General features: G+C 34.5%; 1 protein-coding gene across 2 annotated transcripts in view; it reads right to left on the bottom strand.

Moving 5' to 3' along the window:
- PTPN21 (protein tyrosine phosphatase, non-receptor type 21) overlaps positions 1–18,888 on the bottom strand; it is a 112,491-nt gene that overhangs the window by 13,037 nt on the left and 80,566 nt on the right. For both annotated transcript variants that reach the window (XM_027844902.1, XM_027844901.1), the window contains exons 13-14: positions 15,428–16,887; positions 10,514–10,651 (exon numbers count right to left, since the gene is read on the bottom strand). In XM_027844902.1, the coding sequence (XP_027700703.1) occupies positions 10,514–10,651; positions 15,428–16,887 (1,598 nt within the window). The remainder of the gene's footprint in view (positions 1–10,513; positions 10,652–15,427; positions 16,888–18,888) is intronic.

Genomic DNA, 18,888 nt, shown 5'->3' with positions numbered 1-18,888 from the left:
AAAATAGATGAAAAAAAAAATCTATCAATCACCACCTGAAAGAGATCCCAAGATCTCACAGAAATATTATAGCTAAGTTTCAAAGCCCCCAGGTGAAGGAGAAAATATCACAAGCAACTAGGAAAAAAAAAAATTTAAATACCGTGGAACTACATCAGGATAACAAAATTTAGCTGCTTCTACATTAAAAAACCAGGGTATAAAACAAGATATTCAGAAGGGCAAAGGAGCTGGGTTTACAACCTACCAGCCTACCCAGCAAAGCTGAGTGTAATTTTTCATGGAAAAAAAAAATCACATTTAATGAATTAAGGGACTTTCAAGTATTTGTGAGGAAAAGACCAGAACTGAATAGAAAATTTTGACGTATAAGAATCAGGAAAAACATAAGAAAGTAAATATGTGAAAGACCAATTATAAGGGATTTAATAAGGTCAAACTGTTTACTTCTTATATGGGAAAATATAACTCTTAAGAATATTATCATTACTAGAGTAGTTTAAAAGAGCATACATAGATAGAAGGCTTGGGGTTGAGTTGAATATGAAGGGATGATCCTAAGAAATAAAACTGGGTAGGAAGAAGCAATTATCTCATACAAAAAAAGGTGTGAATGAAAGAACTGTTACAGTGGAGGCAAAAGACAATGGAGGTCTGGAAATGCTAGAACTTTATTTGCAGTTGAACTGTGTTAAAGAAGAAATAACATATACATCTGGAAAGGTATAAAAGTCTTCTTAACTTACAAAAAATGGAAGGGGGAGGGAATAGGATAAGGGAGGGACTCTCAGAAGAGTTGCTAGATTAAGGAATGGGACAGTAAGGGGTGAGGATAAAGGAAGGATTCTTAGGAGGTAAGCATTCATCAGACATAAATTAAACATCTGAGGAGGGATAGAGTAAAAAGAAATGGAGAAAAGGATAAACTGAGGAAAAAATAGGATGAAGGGAAATACACATACAACTAGTAATTATAACTTTAAATGTAAATGGAATGAACTCACCCATAAAACAAAAACAGATAGCAGAATGGATTAAAAACCAGAATCCTACAATATGTTGTTTACAATAAATACATTTATACATGAGAGGTACACATAGAGTAAAAATAAAAGGCTGGAGTAGAATTTATTATGCTTTAGCTGATGCAAAAAAAGCAGGAGTAGATCTCAGACAAAGTTAAAGCTAAAATTGATTTAATTAAAAGAGATAAACAGGGAAACTAAATTATGCTAAAAGGCACTATAGATTAGTAATGAAATAATATCAATATGAAACCTATAAACACCAAATGTTATGGCATCCAAATTTTTAAAAGAAAAGCTAAATGAATTACTGGAGGAAATGGATAGCAAAATTATAATAATGTAAGACTTCAACCTTCCCCTCTCATAACTAGATAAATCTAACCAAAAAATAAACAAAGAAATCAAGGAGACAAATAGAATCTTAGATAAGATAGCTATCTGGAGAGAATTGAATGGGAATAGAAAGGAATATACCTTTTTCTCAGTAGTATAAGGTACCTTTACAAAAATTGACCATATGTTAGGGCATAAAAACTTTAGTTAAATGCAGAAAAACAGAAATACTATATGCATCCTTTCAGATCATAAGGCAATAAAAATTATATTTAATGAGGAACCATACAAACACAGATTAAAAATTAATGGGAGACTAAATAACCTAACCTTAAAGAATGAGTAGGTTAAAAAACAAGTCAGAGAAACAATAAATAATTTTATTAGAGAGAATAACAATAATGAGACAACACACCAAAACCTATGAGATTCAGTAAAAGCAGCAATCAGAGGAAAATTTATATCTCTAAATGCTTAAATCAATAAAATAAAGAAAGAGCAGACCAATGAATTGGGTATGCAATTAAAAAAAACTAGAAAAAGAACAAATTAAAAATCTACAATTAAAAACCAAATTGGAAATTCTAAAAATTAAAGGTAAAATTAGTAACAATTGCATGTAAGGAAATCATTGAACTAATAAATAAAACTAGGAGTTGGTTTTATGGAAAAAAAAAAACCAATAAAATAGATAAACCACTGGTTAATGTTTTTAAAAAGAAAGAGAATACCAAATCATTAGTATCAAAAATGAAAAGGGTGAGTATGCCACTAATGAAGATGAAATTAAATTAGGAGTTATTTTGCCCAATTATGTCAAGAAATTTAACAATTTAAGTGAAATAGAAGAATACTTACAAAAATATAAACTTCCTAGATTAGCAGAAGAGGAAACAGAATACCTAAATAAACCTATCTTAGAAAAAGAAACTGAACAGGCCATAAATGAGCTTCCCAAGAAAAAAGCATCAGGACCAGATGGATTTATAAGTGAATTCTACCAAACATTTAAAGAACACCTAGTTCCAATATTAAATAAATAACTAGAAGGCAAAGAAAGAATCCCAATAAACCCCTTTTATTTTTATTTGTTTATTTATTTATTTTTGGGTGAGGCAATTGGGGTTAAGTGACTTGCCCAGGGTCACACAGTTAGTAAGTGTTAAGTGTCTGAAGCTGGATTTGAACTCAGGTCCTCCTTACTTGAAGGCCAGAGCTCTATTCACTGCGCCACCTAGTGGCCCCTGTAAACCCCTTTTATGAAACAAATATGGTACTGATACTTAAACCAAGAAGAGCAAAAACAAAGAAAATTATAGACCAATTTCACTAGCAAATACAGAGGCAAAAATCCTAAATAAAATATTAGCTAGGACATTACAACAATATAACACAAAGATTATGTGTGAGCAAGTGGGATTTATACCAGGAATGTCTAAATGAATTAACATAAGCAAAATTATTAAAATAATTGATTACATATCAATAACAAAAGTAATAAAAATCATGACTATATCAATAGATGCAGAAAAGGCTTTTGACAAAATACACACTCATTCCTGTTAAAAACACTTGAAGGCATAAGTATAAATTGATTTTTCCTTAAAATGATAAGAAGCATCTACCTAAAACCATCAGCAAGCATTATTTGTAATGGGGACAAGCTAGAAGTCATCCCAGTAAGATCAAGAATGAAACAAAAATGCCCATTACATATTATACAATATTATACAATATTGTATGAGAAATGCTAGCAATAAGAAAAGAAGAAAAAATCGAAGGAATCAGAATGGGCAATGAGGCAATAAAACTATCTCTTTTTGCAGATGATATAATGATATGCTTGGGAAATCCTAGAGATTCAACTAAAAAGCTAGTTGAAACAATTAGTAATTTTAGTAAAGTAGCAGGATATAAAATAACCCCACACAAATCATCAGCATTTCTATATATCATCAACAAAACCCTGCAAGAAGAGATAGTAAGAGATAAACCATTTAAAATAACTGTAGACAATATAAAATACCTGTGAAGGCAAACCCAGGAATGACATAAACCTAATTATAAAACACTTTTTATATAAAAAAGTCAGATTTAAATAACTGGGGAAATATTAATTGTTCATGAGTGGGCAGAGCCAATATAATAAAAATTAGAATTCTACTTAAACTAATCTATTTATTCAATGCTATCCCAATTACAAAAAAAAAAATTACAGAGCTAGGAAAAATAATTTTAAAAATTCACTGGGAAAAACAAAAGGTCAAGAATATTAAAGGAATTAAAAATGTAAAAGAAGGAGGTTTAGCAGTACCAGATTTTAAACTATGTTATAAGGCAGTAATTATCAAAACTATCTGGTACTGGATAAGAAACAGATAAGGCAGTAATTATCAAAACTATCTGGTACTGGATAAGAAACAGAAAGGTGGATTAGCGGAACAGAGCAGAAATAGAATACATAGTAGTAAATGATTATAGTAACCTTGTGTTTGACAAATGTAAAGTTTTAAGTTTTGGGGATAAGAATTCACTATTTGGTTAAAAAAATTGTTGGGAAAACTGGAAAGCAGTCTGGTAGAAATTGGGTATAGACCAACATCTTACACCATTTACCAAGATAAGGTCAAAATGGATATTTGACCTAGATATAAAGGGAAATAAGTAAATTAGAAGAACATGGAATATGTCACTTATCAGACTTACAGATAGGAGAAGAATTTATGAATAAATAAAAGACAGAGCATTGTGAAGTATAAAATGGATAATTTTGATTACATTAATTTTTTTCTTTTCTTTGTAATTTTTTTTATTTTACACTTAAATACAAAATGAGAAGAAAAAAAAACATTGCCATGTACACAACATACCATAAGATAGGATTTAATATATAACAATAAATTTCCATTTTAAGAAAACTTACATAATATTACACACTGTTTTCAAAGCGGCCCAGCTTTTCTTTGCTTCCTTGTTTGTTTTCTTTTGTTCTCTGCTGTGCACTTTTTACTTTATTTTTCCCCTCCCTCCCACCATCACCCTAAAGGTTACAATTAACCTTGGATATATATGTGTGTGTGTGTATGTACATGTATATATATACACATATATACATACACATATATATGTACACATATATCTATAAACATACACATATATACATGTATATACTCATACACATATATATGTAAGACTGTACTATGCTTATTTACTCTTATCATCTGTTTCTCTGAAGGTAAACAGCTTCCTCCTTCATAAGTCCAAGTCTTACCATGTTTTTTTCTAAATCAACCAGCTCATCATTTCCTACACCACAGCAATATTCCAACTCAATCACATCTTTTCTGAGAGACTTTCCATGAAAGTTTTCTCCCTCAATTTTTTGCATTCCTTCAATTCTTGGCTACATAGGGCTTCATTTATGCAAAAAAAAGTTTAAAATAATCAAAATTATTATTTTTATACTTCAAAAATGCTCTTACCTCATAATACAGTTTAAGGTCTAATTCTGCTGAATCTACTTCCTTTACATCTTTTCCCACTGGTTTCTTTAAAGCTCCTGACCTTTTGTTCTTCTGAATGAACTTTGTTATTATTTTTTCTAACCCAATAAAATAACTTTTTAGTAATTTAATTGGGATGACATTGAATAAGTAGATTAGTTAAGTAAAACTGTCATTTTTAAAATTATATTGCGTTTAAAATTATGTTGAAGTTATATAAATATAACTTCAATTACTTAGATCTGAGTGTATTTTTATAAAAAGAGATTTATGTTTATGTTCATACAGTTCTTGTGCTGTTTTGGCAGGTATACAATCAGGTATTTTATACTATCTAGGTATTTTAAATGATCTAAAATGATTTTGAATAATATTGCTGACAAATGGTGTAGTTTCTCTTTTTTATTTTTGATTAAATCTATTTTAATTTTAATTTGTCTGAGATCATGATTACTATCCCTGCTTCTTTTACATTACAATTAATTCTGAATTCTACTCCTGCCCTTTATTTTATCTTTGTGTGTATCTCTCATTTTTATAATGTTTCCTGAAAGCAACATATTGTTGAGTTCAAATTTTTAAACTGCTATCCATTTCCATTTTATGGGCAAATTCATCCCATTTACATTATAAGCTACAATTATTATTATGCATTTTCCTCCTTCCTATTTTTCCTCACCTTCTCACCCTATTTACCCTATCCCTCCTAATTCCTCTGTTTTACTTCTACCCACTACTTTGCCCTCCTATTCCTTCAAAGAATCCCTCCCTTATCCTCTCCCCCTACCATATCCCCTTACCATCTTATTTCTTTTAGGATTTAGAAGATTTCTGTATCCTTTTAGATAAATGTTCTTCCCTCTTTAACCCATTCCTGATGAGGGTAAGGTTCTAGCACTACCCACCCTTCTCCTCCCACTAGCTTCTTCTGTATCAATTTTTCCTTTTATCCTCTTTTATAGGAGATAATTACTCCTTTATCTCTCCCTACAGTGTTATTTTTTTAGAACCACCCCATCATGCTCAGCTCAGTTCACATCTTTCTTTCAAACTAAATAATGATAACAATCATAAGAATACTGTTAATATTTTCAGATACATTAAATAAACAATTTGACCTTATTGAATCCCTCATAATTGTTCTTTAGTGTTTACCTCATATTTCTTCTGGATGTTATATGTCAAATGTTCCCTTAAGTTCTAGGGTTTTTGTCACAAAAACCTGGAAGGGCTCTGAGTTTGTTATATGTCCTTTTTTTTTTTTTTTCATTCAGGATTATACTTAACTTTGCTGGGTAAGTTACCCTTGGTCATAACCCCAGCTCTTTTGCTCTATGGAATAAAGTATTTCAAGATGTATGGTCCTTCAATGTAATAGCTGCTAGGGCTCATGTAATCTTTATTGTAGCTCCATGATAGTTAAATTGTTCTTTTTTTCTTGTTGCTTCCATTATTTTTTCCTTAACCTGGGAGCTTTGAAACTTGGCTATGATATTCCTGTACATTTTCCTCCTGGGATCTCTTTCAAGTGATGATCAGTGGATTTTTTTTTATTTCTGCTTTGCCTCCTTGTTCTAGAACTTCAAGGCAATTTTCTTTGATAATTTCGTGTAATATTGTATCAAACTCTTTTTTTAATCATAATTTTCAGGTAGTCCTTATAATATTCTTATATTATTTCTCCTCAATCTATTCTCCAGAGCAGTTGTTTTTCTGATGAGATGTTTCACTTTCTCTTCTATTTCTTCATTCTTTTGATTTTGTTTTATGATTTCTTAGTGTATTAGAATATCACTGACTTTCCCTTGCTCAATTCTAGTTTTCAAGGAATTATTCTTAAGTTTTTTATTCTCCATTTCTAGTTGGTTGATTTTCTTTTCATAATTTTTTTGATTTTCTTGGATTGCTCTTATTTTTTCCTAATCCTCAATCTCTCTTATTTGATTTTTAATTCGTCCAAGAATTCTTTTCATGCTTGGGACCATTTGACATTTCTCTTTTAAAAAGAAGTGGCTTTTTTAGCTCTATTATCTTCCTCTGAATATGAATCCAGATCTCTTCTCTCCGCATAGTAACTATCTGTGGTTGGGTTCTTTCTCCTTTGCTTACTCATTTTTATTTACTATTTTTTGTCTTATTTTGTTTTTAGCAGCTAATAGTGTAGTCAAATTGTAGTCCCAAGGTATGGGGAAAGATGCCCCAAAAGTCTTAGCAACTTCTTATCACTATTTTTTGTGGTCTGTCTCAGGGACCAAACTTAGGCTCTCCTCTCCTCAGCCACACTGTCCTGCAAATGATCTAGCTCCTTGTGGTCCCTCCAGTGACTGCAAACTACAGCTATCCTCTCTGCCACAGAACTGAAACCTGCAAATGCCCACAGCAGGCGGAATCCCTGCCCCTTGTTATTGCACTCACCAGGTGTATGTAAACTCCTTCTCTGTGCAGCCACAGCCCTTCTCCTACTCATCCCTCAGACCCCCACACTGTCTGTGAGAAGGAAGTTTTTAAGGCTGAGGTTGCCTCTCAACCCTGCTGCTCCCAAGGCCTGTTGTTTGTTGACTTTGCAGAGCTGACCTGGAAGTGTTTTCATTTCACCCAGGTCAAACCTTCCCCTCAGAGGTTGGGTCTTTCCTGGGGTCTTCTCAGATTATCTTAGGAGGACAACTGCTTTACTCCATTTTTATTTCTGCTGCTCTGAGGTGATGTTCTGTCTATTTGTAGTTGCTGTTCTTTGCCCTTTTCTTGAAGAGCACCATGGCATCAGGAAAGTGATGCCATGACTTGTAAGTGAACTGGATTTAAGTGAGGGAGGGCTGTGCAAAGTCAGCAGCCTCACTTTCTCCTCCAGAGCCATCTGGGGACAGATGCAAGACATAAATCAGGATGACTAGAGATGGCCCTGGAGTCTTTTTTTGTGGAGGAAATTTGAGAGCTTAAGGTTTTCTGATCTACTCCACCATCTTCTCAGAATCCTCTCCTGATTACATTAAATTAAAAGGATTTTATGCAAATAAAACCAATGGAACCAAAATTAGAAAGAAATCAGAAAATGTGTGAGGGGATTTAGACAGTTTCTCAGATAAAAGTGTCATATTCCAAATATATAGAAAACTTTGTCAAATTTATAAGAATACTAGTTATTCCCCAATTGATAAATGGTCAAAGGATATGAGCAGGTAGTTTCTGAATGAAGAAATCAAAGCTATACATAGTCATATGAAAAAATGCTTCAAATCATTATTTAGAGAAATGCAAATTAAAACAACTCTGAGGTACCACATCGCACCTATCAGATTGGCTAACATAACAAAACAGGAAAATGATAAACACTGGAGAAGATGCATCGCTGGTGGAGTTGTGAACTGATCCAACCATTCTGGAGAGCAATTTGGAACTATGTCCAAAGGGCTATAAAATGCACATACCCTTTGACCCAGCAATACCTACTTCTAGGTCTTTATCCCAAGAGATCATACATCAGTTGGGGAATGGTTAAACAAGTTGTAGTATATGAATGTAATGGAATACTATCGTGCTATAAAAAATGACGAGCAGGCGGACTTCAGAAAAACCTGGAAAGATTTGAATGAACTGATGCTGAGTGAAGTGAGTAGAACCAGGACGGCCACAATGTGTGATGACTAATTTTGATAAACTTATTTCTTCTCAGCAATGCAAGGATCCAAGACAATTCCAAAGGACTCATGATGGAAAATGCTGTCCACATCCAGAACAAGAACTATGGAGTCTGAATGCAGATTGAAGAATATTATTTGCTCTCTCTCTCTTTTTTCTTTTTTTGTTTGTTTGTTCTTTCTTGTGGTTTCTTCCATTCAATCTAATTCTTCTTTACAACATGACTAATGTGAAAATAGGTATAATATGAATGTATATGTAGAGCTTATATCAAATTGCATGCTGTCTTGGGGAGGGGGGTGAGAAGAGATGGGGAGAAAATTTGGAACTCAAAGTCTAATGTTGAAAACTAAAAATAAATAAAATAAATTTTAAAACAAAATAAGATTAAAAAAAAAAACTTTGAGATATCATCTCACACCTACCAGATTGCTAAAATGAAAGAAAGGGAAAATGACAAATGTTGGAGCAGATATGGAAAAATTGGGACACTAATACACTGCTGGTAGAACTATGGACTAACCCAACCATTTTGAAGAGCAATCTGGAATTATGCCCAAAGAGTTATTAAACTGCCTACATCCTTTCACCCAACAATACCACTATTAGGTCTGTTTCCAAAGGTGATGAGGGAAAAAGCAAAAGAAACTATATATCCTAAAATATTTAGAGCAACTCTCTTTGTGGTAGCAAAGAACTGGAAACTGCCAGGATGCCTGTCAAGTGAGGAATGGCTGAACAAGTCGTGGTACATGATTATGATGGAATACTACTGTGTTGTAAGAAATGTTAAGCAGATTAATTTTAGGAAAGTATGGAAAGATTCGCATGAAATAATGAAGAGTGAATGAGCATAACCAAGAGAACTTTGTATACAGTAACAGCAATATTGTTTGAAGAATAACTGTGAACAACAAAGCTTTCTGAGTATTATAAATACGTAAATCAACTACAAAGGACCTATGGAGGAAGATCTATCCACCTCCAGAGAAAGAACTAATAAACACAAGTATGCCTAGTATGATGTTTTAAGAGTGTGTGTGTGTGTGTGTGTGTGTGTGTATCTGTGTCAAATGGTGGCTTTGTCTAGTGTGTGTTGGGGAGGCAGTGAGGGAGACAGTTGTAAACATAAAATATAACCCAAAAAATGAATTAAATTTTAGAAAGGAAAATAAAATACCACTGGAAAAATATTCTATGAAACATGGTATGACACATAGATAAAACATTAAAGGCAACGGAAAATAAGTCATTGGCTAGGAAGGTAAAGAATATTTCCTGCTTTAAATTGAAGATTAGAGTATAGTAGTAATGTTGTACAAGGAGTTAGTTCTATGAGCAAGGAGGAAGAAAAATACTTTCCAAGAAAAGAGCAAGTTGAAGATGATATGATTAATTCAATCATTATAAATTAATGCTTTTATTTGATGCTATAAAAAACAATATATAAAAAATAATAGCAAACATCTAGAACAACCTTGACATATAAGCAAATTTGTTTCTATTAGCCTAGCTCATGACTGATATTTATTTAATAAAATTTTACCAAGAAATTATCTTAAAAGAAATCATATAATTAAAACAAAAAATGAGACTATAAAAAATAGTATTTAATGAAAAAAATTATTGGAATGGAACTACAAAGATAAATCACTGAAATGGCCTCATTTTTTTTCTTTTTTTTCAATCCCTTATACACATCTGCTACAGCTCTTCAAACGCCAAAAAAACAAATAAAGCATAAAGATAGTCCTGGGTGGCCGGTATAGAACAAAAATCACAAACAACATCTTATAAGGCATTCTCACTTTTAAGTGATTCACAATTTCTATGACATTATTTCTAACTTTGTCCAAATTTGAAGCCCAAATGACAAAATTTCAAAATCCTAGATGGTCGCTATCAGATTTGTTAAAGCCGTAGCATTTAATAAAACTTTATGGAGATCCTTTTTTAGATTATTTTATTATCATTAAAGCAGAAGTCATAATATCCAAAATGGTTTTTACATACCCTCTCATCATTGGTTGCTCTGGTAGGTACTTCCTTTCCTTCATCAGGCAAGGGCATTCTAGATAAGGACAATCCATTTAAAGCAGCCAGTTTAAGAGGACCACATTTTTTTGCATCTGCTCGACTCTTTTTCATTCCCTATAGAAAAATTTAGATATATTTAACACATATATAACATATAACATAACATATAACAATAACATAACACACATATATCTATATGTTTGTACACACACATACCTCTCCAAAGAGAAAAATGAAATTTCAATGAACTTAATGCTAGAAAGAAGAGACTAAATGTTTCTCTCTTCAGATTTACAAACCAAAGGGAATGTTCCACTGTTTCTGTTTACATGTTTGTGCTTCATGTCTTAAATTAGAGTCATTAGGTGGATGCCACATTCTTCCCAAGGCCAAAACCCTGCCCCAGCTTCATTCCAGATATGAGATTTTGAAATGCACCTGGGTTGCACTGCTATGTTGCAATGAAAGGTGAGATGAGCCAACAGCCTTCTTCCACAAGACGTAATATCTCCAGAATTTCAAAACTTGATAAGGATAATATAGCTATATCTAATGGAAAGAGTTTTGATTTTGGTAAAGATTTTATTTAAAATAAATTTGAAAGCAACTCCATTCTGAAATTTTTAAAAAAATATTGGGGGGGGGAGGGAATAACCACTACCTCTGTTCATCTTCTTTCTCTCTATTGGAGATACTGTTGGGCATCCTGCCCTTTAGTCTTAACTGAACTTAGACTTGCCTGACCAAAATATGTTACTTTGCCTTTCCGTGCCTCAAGGACTTCCTCTCAAAAATGAGATAATAACATAAGACTGCAGGTTAGTATGGGAATGGAGATAATATCTTTAAATGTGTTTGATTTCCTGAAAAAAGGGCACAAGGTAGGGAGATAAGCAGGGAATATACAGTAGAAAGAATGCTACTTGGAGTCAGCAGACATGAATTCTAGTCCAAGCTTTGCCACAAATTTTGCCTGTGACCTTGGGAAAGACAAATAACCTCTCCTCAATTGTGAAATAGTCAGGTAGAGCGGTTCTCTAAGGTCCCTTTTTCTTATAAGCTTTGACTGATATTTTCTGTTTCTTATATCACCATAGTTATCTCAAGTATCCTTTCCCCTCTTCCTCCCAGAGATCCATCCTATATGACAAATAGTGTTTTTAGAGAGGAACCTTTCGGCAGTCTAGTGAAGCCTATGGACCTTTCTCAGAATCATGGGGGTTTTTTTTAATAATATAAGAAAATGCCAAATTTCAGGTACAGGTTAGTGAAAATATAGATGATTTTTTTCCCCATTCAAGTTCACCTGAAATCTATCACAGAACCCCCTTTACAAATCCCTAGCCTAGACAGTCCAAGGCATATTAGCGTGGGAATAAATCATGAGCATCGCAGTTAGGAAGGTAGAGCTATAAGAATAAAATTAAAATTATTTTATGGAAGCAACCTTTTGGAAGAGGGCAGTGGGTGTGGGTGAGGAGCAAGGTTCAACTCACTGATATTGTGACCACAAACTTGTATGAAACATGAGTTGGTATACAACTCAAAAAGCTAGTACAATCTAACTTTTAAAAGAAATTCTTCAAGAAAAAACGCTTGAGGGGCAGCTAGGTGGCGCAGTGGATAGAGATCTGGCCTTGGAGTCAGGAGGACCTGAGTTCAAATCCAAACTCAGACACTTGACACTTAGTAGCTGTGTGACCTTGGGCAAGTCACTTAACCCCAACTGCCTCACCAAAAAGCCCCCCCCCAAAAAAGAGGGAAGAAAAAAGAAAAAACACTTGACTAGAAGCAGCATGAGACCCTGGAAATAGCACTCAACTTAGAAACCAGGAAAACCTTGTTTCAAATTTCACCTTAGCCATTTACTAGCTGTGTGCCCTTAAGCAAATCTCCATCTAACCTCTCAGCTTCCTTATCAGTAAAAAGTGAAAAGATTAGATTCAATGATCTCCAAAGTTCCTTCTAACTTATCCTACAATCTTGTAAGAATCAGCTAAGTGACACAGTGGAGAAAGCATTGGACTTGGAGTCAGGAAGACCTGAGTTCAAATATGGCCTCAGGCTATGACTAGCTATGTGACCCTTGGCAAGTCACTTAACTTCCATTACCTCAGTTTCCTCAATCATAAAATGAGAATAATAACAACACTTAACTCACAGGGTTGTTGTGAGAATCAAATGAGATTATATTTGTAAAGCATTTAGCACAGTGCCTGTTACATAGTAGGTGTTATATAAAGGCTTAGGGCAGCTAGATGGTACAGTGGATAGAGAGCACCAGGCCTAGAGTCAGGAAGACATCTTCCTGAGTTCAAACCTAGCCTTAGCTACTTACTAGCTGTGTGTCCCTGGGCAAGTCACTTAACCTTGTTTGCCTAAGTTTCCTCATCTGTAAAATGAGCTGGAGAAGGAAATGGCAAACCATTCTAGTATCCTTGCCAAGAAAACCCCAAATGGGGTCAAAAATAAAAAGTTGGAAACAACTAAAATGATTGAACAAGTATAAATGTTTATTCCCTTCTCTTTCCATCCTACTCACCATCCCCTGTAAGAGTTAGGAAAGCTCTACTCTATTTGATAACTAACTAGTTGCTTAACCTTAAGCAAGTTATAACATTTCCACAACTCAGTTTCTTCCTATATAAAATGAAGAGGATGGATTACTTGACCATTTATAGTACCAACATTTTGTGGTTCTAAATTATTGTTGAAACATTACAAACTACTTCAGATTGGAAATAAAATAGTTTTGTATCATTTAAGTAAGGTAAGTTGTGTCAAAAATAGTCAAAGTCTACTTTCACTAACACAGAACATACCATATAAAAATTTCACTGGTTTTGCGAGAAGTCATTATCTCTAGATGACAGCTGATAAGAGCTAACATTTATATAGTGCTTACTACGTGCCAGGGATTATGCTAAATGTGCTTTATAATCTCATTTGAACCTCCCAAAAATCTTGGGAGGTAGGTGCTATTATTATCCCCATTTTACAGATGAAGAAGCTGGGGCAAATAGAAGTTAAATGACTTGTCTAGAGTCAGTAAGTATCTCAGCAGATTTGAACTTAGGTCTTCCTGACTCCAGGCTCTATCCATTGCACCATAATCCACTGCCTAAATGTTATGTTTTAAAAATTGATATTTCAAGGAAAAAAGTGAAACACTTTAAGAAATGTCCCTTAAGAAATAAGCTAAAGGTTGTTAAAGGTTGATGCAAGAAGTATAGAAAATTGATTCAAATATATAAAATCAAGAGTCATTCTACAGCTAAAGAAATGATATAGATAAAAGATATGTAGGCATTTCTCAACAGTCTATAACTCTATGAAAAATATGTACCAAATCATATTAGAAAATTCTCAAAAAAAATGTAAACTGTTAACAACTCAAAAAAAAATGTTTCAAATCATATATAGGCAGTTCTCAAAAGAAAAAATGTAAACTATCAACAATTCTATGGGGAAAAAATTCTACAAATTATTATTAATGTGAGAAATGAAAATTAAAACAACTCTAAGGTTCCAACTCTTCAGATTGGCAAAGATTCTTGGTGAGGCTGTGGGAGGACAAACACATTAATGAACTATTGGTAGAGATATAAATTGTTCCAACCATTCTGGAAAGCATTTGGGACTATCCCCACAAAAGTCACTAAATCATGTATATACCCTTTAATGCAGCAATGTCACTACTAGGCTTATACCCTTAAAAAGATCAAAGAAAGAATAAAAGAAGCCATATATAATAATATAGCCACACTTTTTATAGTATCAAAGAACAGGAAACAAAGAGGTTTCTATCAATTGAAGAATGACTGAAAAATTATAGTGTATGAACATGAAAGAATATTGTTGCACTATGGCAAAGGGGACAGATTCAGAAAAATCTAGAAAGACTTGATGAATTCATGCAGAGTGAAGTAAGCAGAATCAGGAAAAAAATTTTATAAAAATTATTATGACATTGTAAGGGAAAACAACTTGAGAACTCTGATCATTGCCAGACTCCAGAAGATTGATGATGCTGTCAAAAAAAAATTATCAATTGAACATTCAGAAAATACACAGAAGAAAACAAGTCTTTCATGATTTCAAGACCGACTCTCTATCTACTGTGTGATACTTCCTCTCCCACTCCATCAAAATACATCAGAAGCTTTCATGTTTAAAAGACTCTGCTAAACAAATACAACCTGGCCATTTTCTAAAGCTCTGTACTACCCAGCATGGGGTGCCCATATCAAAGAAGGCACTGTACTCTAGGAGTGAAGCAGAAATGCAATAGCTCAAAAGAAGCCTGAGATGCACAAATTTAGAGACATCTCCACTCCAAATGTTCACATGACTATCTGTGCCCAACCTGTGCTAAAGCCTTCCAAGCTCATACTGGTCCAATCAGCCACAACTGGACACACTGTACCTTGACTCCAACAACCCTGACATACTTTAAATTTCAGCAGTTTACAAGTACTTGGTTATAAATGGGTCATGAGATATACCTACAGGGAGATTTTCAGATGGAGCCACCTCCAAAAAAATACTGGTTAAGATCATGCCATTTTCATTTTCTTCTCAATGAAACTCCATGAACAAAATATTTTATTCTGAAGGTCATTCACTAATTTATCTTCTCTCTTCATCTAATTTACTCCCTTTCATGAGGCATCAAAAGGATAAACTATGAGATTCATCATTTTGTGTCAATTTCCAAACAAAACCAAAACTAGTGAGCTAAAAGCAGCACAGGAATAAGAATAAATGGGAGAGAAATTTTTAAAAAGATTTAAGAAACACACAAAGAAAAGAGCAAAGGGAATTTTTTAAAAATATAGTCCTATTTGTTTGAAAAAGACTATAAAGAAAGAAAAACATTCTATGGCTTACCCCTAATGGAGGAAGACCTTCAACAACATTCTTCTTTCCTGAAAGAATGTCCAACACAGGTCTCTTTTTAAGAGAATCCCTTTTCATTCTATAATGTCCTGATGTTGTGAGGTCCGACTCTGACATCGATGGAGTCAATAACCCTTCTCTTCTAGGTATCTGGGCATCAACTATCACATGAACTGGACTGATGGCTCTTACTGGCTTCTCAGTCTCTAGGATATGTGACTTTGGCTCAAGAATATGCAAAGGGTTGGGCCCAGTGGTAACAGAACCATACGGGTAACCAAGCAAAGACTCTTTAGAGTAGCCACCTATCCCCGAGGAACGCTGTGTGGTCTCATCAGGAAGAGGAGAGAGTACTTTACTTTCTTCATCGAAATCTTCTTCTTCTTCTTCTTCTTCACTGCTATGAATCAGCATGGTGGCATCTGAAAGAGATTTCTTATGACCGTATCTCACATTTTCCTGCTCTTCATTTTCTTCTTGTTTTGTCCTTTCTATGAAAACATTCGGCTGAGAGCTAGCTGCTATGACCCGGGGCACTGCCACATCAGCTGCAGAGGCAGACATAGTTCTCTCTTTAAGCCTTATTCCTTCAAAACTATGGGTCAATCCAGCTATCTCGATGCTGTTCCTCTTCTGTAACTGAGCATGTCGGGCTGAAGTCAAGGGTTCACTGACCTCCTGCAGAGAATGGGCAACTGGGAGACTGTCTTCTTGGAACGTCTGCACTGAATGGTGGACTCGCCTTGTGATGAGATCTGGGTTGCTACTGCTGATGTATAGATGCCGGGATAAGTCTGGGGTGCTATTAGCAGGTCGTGGATATGGATAAGGTGGGGGTGGTCGATAAACCTGTGTTTTCATGATGTTGGGAGCTGGATAATCCTGAGCCTGAAGTTGTACGTTAGTCAACTCGGGAACGCTCACGGCTCCAACAACAGGTCGCCTCTCGGCAGGGTAGGGGTAAGGAGACTGGCTATGAAAGCTGTAATTTAGATTGAATGGATAATGCACTGACTGTGGAGAAGTAAACTGAGTACGTTCTCTGATTTCAGGCTGACTGTAGACCAAAGCATCGGGCCTACTGTAAGCATAAGAATTGCCAATATTGAGATTTCTCAGTGAGTGGCTCTGCCTGTCAGCATGGCTCACTCCTCTATTAAGCTGCCTCATCACCGTTTCATAATCTGGGGTGGGGCGATAAGATGGAGGTATCAGAGTACTATGTCTATGTGATGGAACATAGTCAGGTCTCATAACGTCACTTCCAGTAATGCTTGGGTTAGAGGACATTGGTGAGGGTTGCAAGAAGGGCTGTGGGTTATTTAAAGAGTTCGTGCTGTGGGCACTGTAGACACTCCCATTACGGATTCTTCCATTGTAGTCAAGCGCTCTATCTAGACTTGTCTGAGAATGGCAATAATATCCATTCTGGTTGTTCACAAAGAGGTTATCTGAAAAGAAAATATTGAAGATTTATTTCAAGTTAGATACTTAAAATGCATCAATGTTAAGACTCAATGTTGAGATTCAAGAATCAAAAACACTGCCACAAACTGTAATAATTTCCTTATCCTCCCAAAAAACAAATAACAAAAAAGATGTAATTTCTACAAATGTTATAAACTTGCTGCTAAAACAATAGGACAACCACTTCAGAAATCATCTTCCTTTTCTGAAATTCATAAACTCGTGTCTGACTTTCTATTAATTAGTAGACATCAAGCACTTGACAAGGGGCTCAATGGGAATGTAGGACTAGTTTGAAAAGCATTCTTTTGGGGTTTGAGTGTTCCACAAACATTAAAGTAAAAATCTAGTGACTTGTGAATTTTATTCTAGAGGAACACTGCTATGAAGGAGAACAGCAGCAAAGAATAAGAATAACTAAGGGTCTTCAGTGCTTGTTTTTCCTTGTTATATTATTATACTCCTCTGTATCTTTAGGATACAGAGGAGTATAGTAATACTTCCATAAACAGGCAGGATGTAGAAAATTATTCAAGATCTATGAGGCAATAGAGTGGAACAGAAAGAGTGCCTGATTTGAGTCAGAGAATCTAGATTTGAGTTCTTGCTACGATCAAATTCATAACTACCAAAAGAAATACCAATAAAAAGTGGGCAGAACCAATTGTTCTGGGACTAAGTATCCCCAATCCTCATTAATTCAGACTAACTGGAAGAATGTATTGTCCGAACTAAAAGATCAAGTTATAAAATAGTCTTAAAGAACAACAGATCTAAAACTTTTTGAGCACGTGCAGTAAGGAGGCTAACCTAGTGGATGTCATGCTTTGAAAAAGACATTTGAGATGATTTGTAATTAGCATCAGCCTCCTTGCTTTCAGCCTCTGCTTATGCTTTAGCTACACTGTTTGCTTGCAAACTGAGACTTTTTTAAAGTTCTTGAAAACTGCTTGTTCCCTTAAAAATTCTCCCTGAAGTTCAACTGAAGTCCAAATTAACAAGGATTTATTGTTTAATCTAAGCCATTTCAACTTCAACTAAAAGGCAAGTTGGTAGAATGGTAAATAAAGTGCTGATCCTGGAATCAGGAAGACCTGAGTTTAAAACTGGCCTCATACACTCAACTAGCTAAGTCACCCTGGGTAAGTCACTTAACCTGAGATTGCCTCATCTGTAAAATAAGGATAATAATAGCACCTACCTCCCAGGGTTGTTATGAGGATCAAATGAAACAATAACTGTAAAGTGCTTAGTACAGTGCCTAGCACACAGTAAACACTATGTAAATGGTGGTGGTGGTGGTGGTGGTAGTAGTAGTGGTGGTAGTGATGGTGGTGGTAGTAGTAGTAGTATTTGTTCTCAGCCAATCAAGAGTCAACTGTGCTCCTCTAAAACAAAAATACATATGAAAGAATGTTTGGCAAAAGTATGTCTGTAAGAGCACAGAAAATAAGTGATTTACAGATCAGACAGACTGACAGATAGATAAAAAACATATGTTACATAAAAGGAAGATATCAGAATACAAAAGATGTATAGGAAGGACAGAAATCATGCAAGATTTACAAACATTGCCACATGTCTGACAAGCGTTCAATGAGTCAAAGTAATAAATTCTCATGACGTGAGTTTGACAGACAATATCTTGAAACCAACTATTTATACTCATCACTTAAAAACCAGACCAATTTTAGAAGTGTATGAACTCTGGGAGAGAAAATATTACCTATGGTTTTTTGTGAACTATCTCTGAAAAATACTTCCTGAATCAAATACAAAAGCACAATCTTCTTGTACTTAGCAGTTATTGAAATTTGCAAAGAGGTGAAAAGCAGAAAAAATATAATATCTACATGCAAACTGTATGTACATACAGGCATATTATCACTTGAAAAGTATCTGATTTATTGTACATAGGTACATTCTGATTTTTAAAAAGTATCATGGTCAATTATAATAATAGCATTTATCTAGCTTTAAGGTTT

Source organism: Vombatus ursinus, unplaced genomic scaffold (assembly GCF_900497805.2).
Source record: "Vombatus ursinus unplaced genomic scaffold, bare-nosed wombat genome assembly UNPS02014945.1, whole genome shotgun sequence".
Classification (NCBI taxonomy): domain Eukaryota; kingdom Metazoa; phylum Chordata; class Mammalia; order Diprotodontia; family Vombatidae; genus Vombatus; species Vombatus ursinus.
This window is presented reverse-complemented; position numbering and strand designations above follow the sequence as displayed.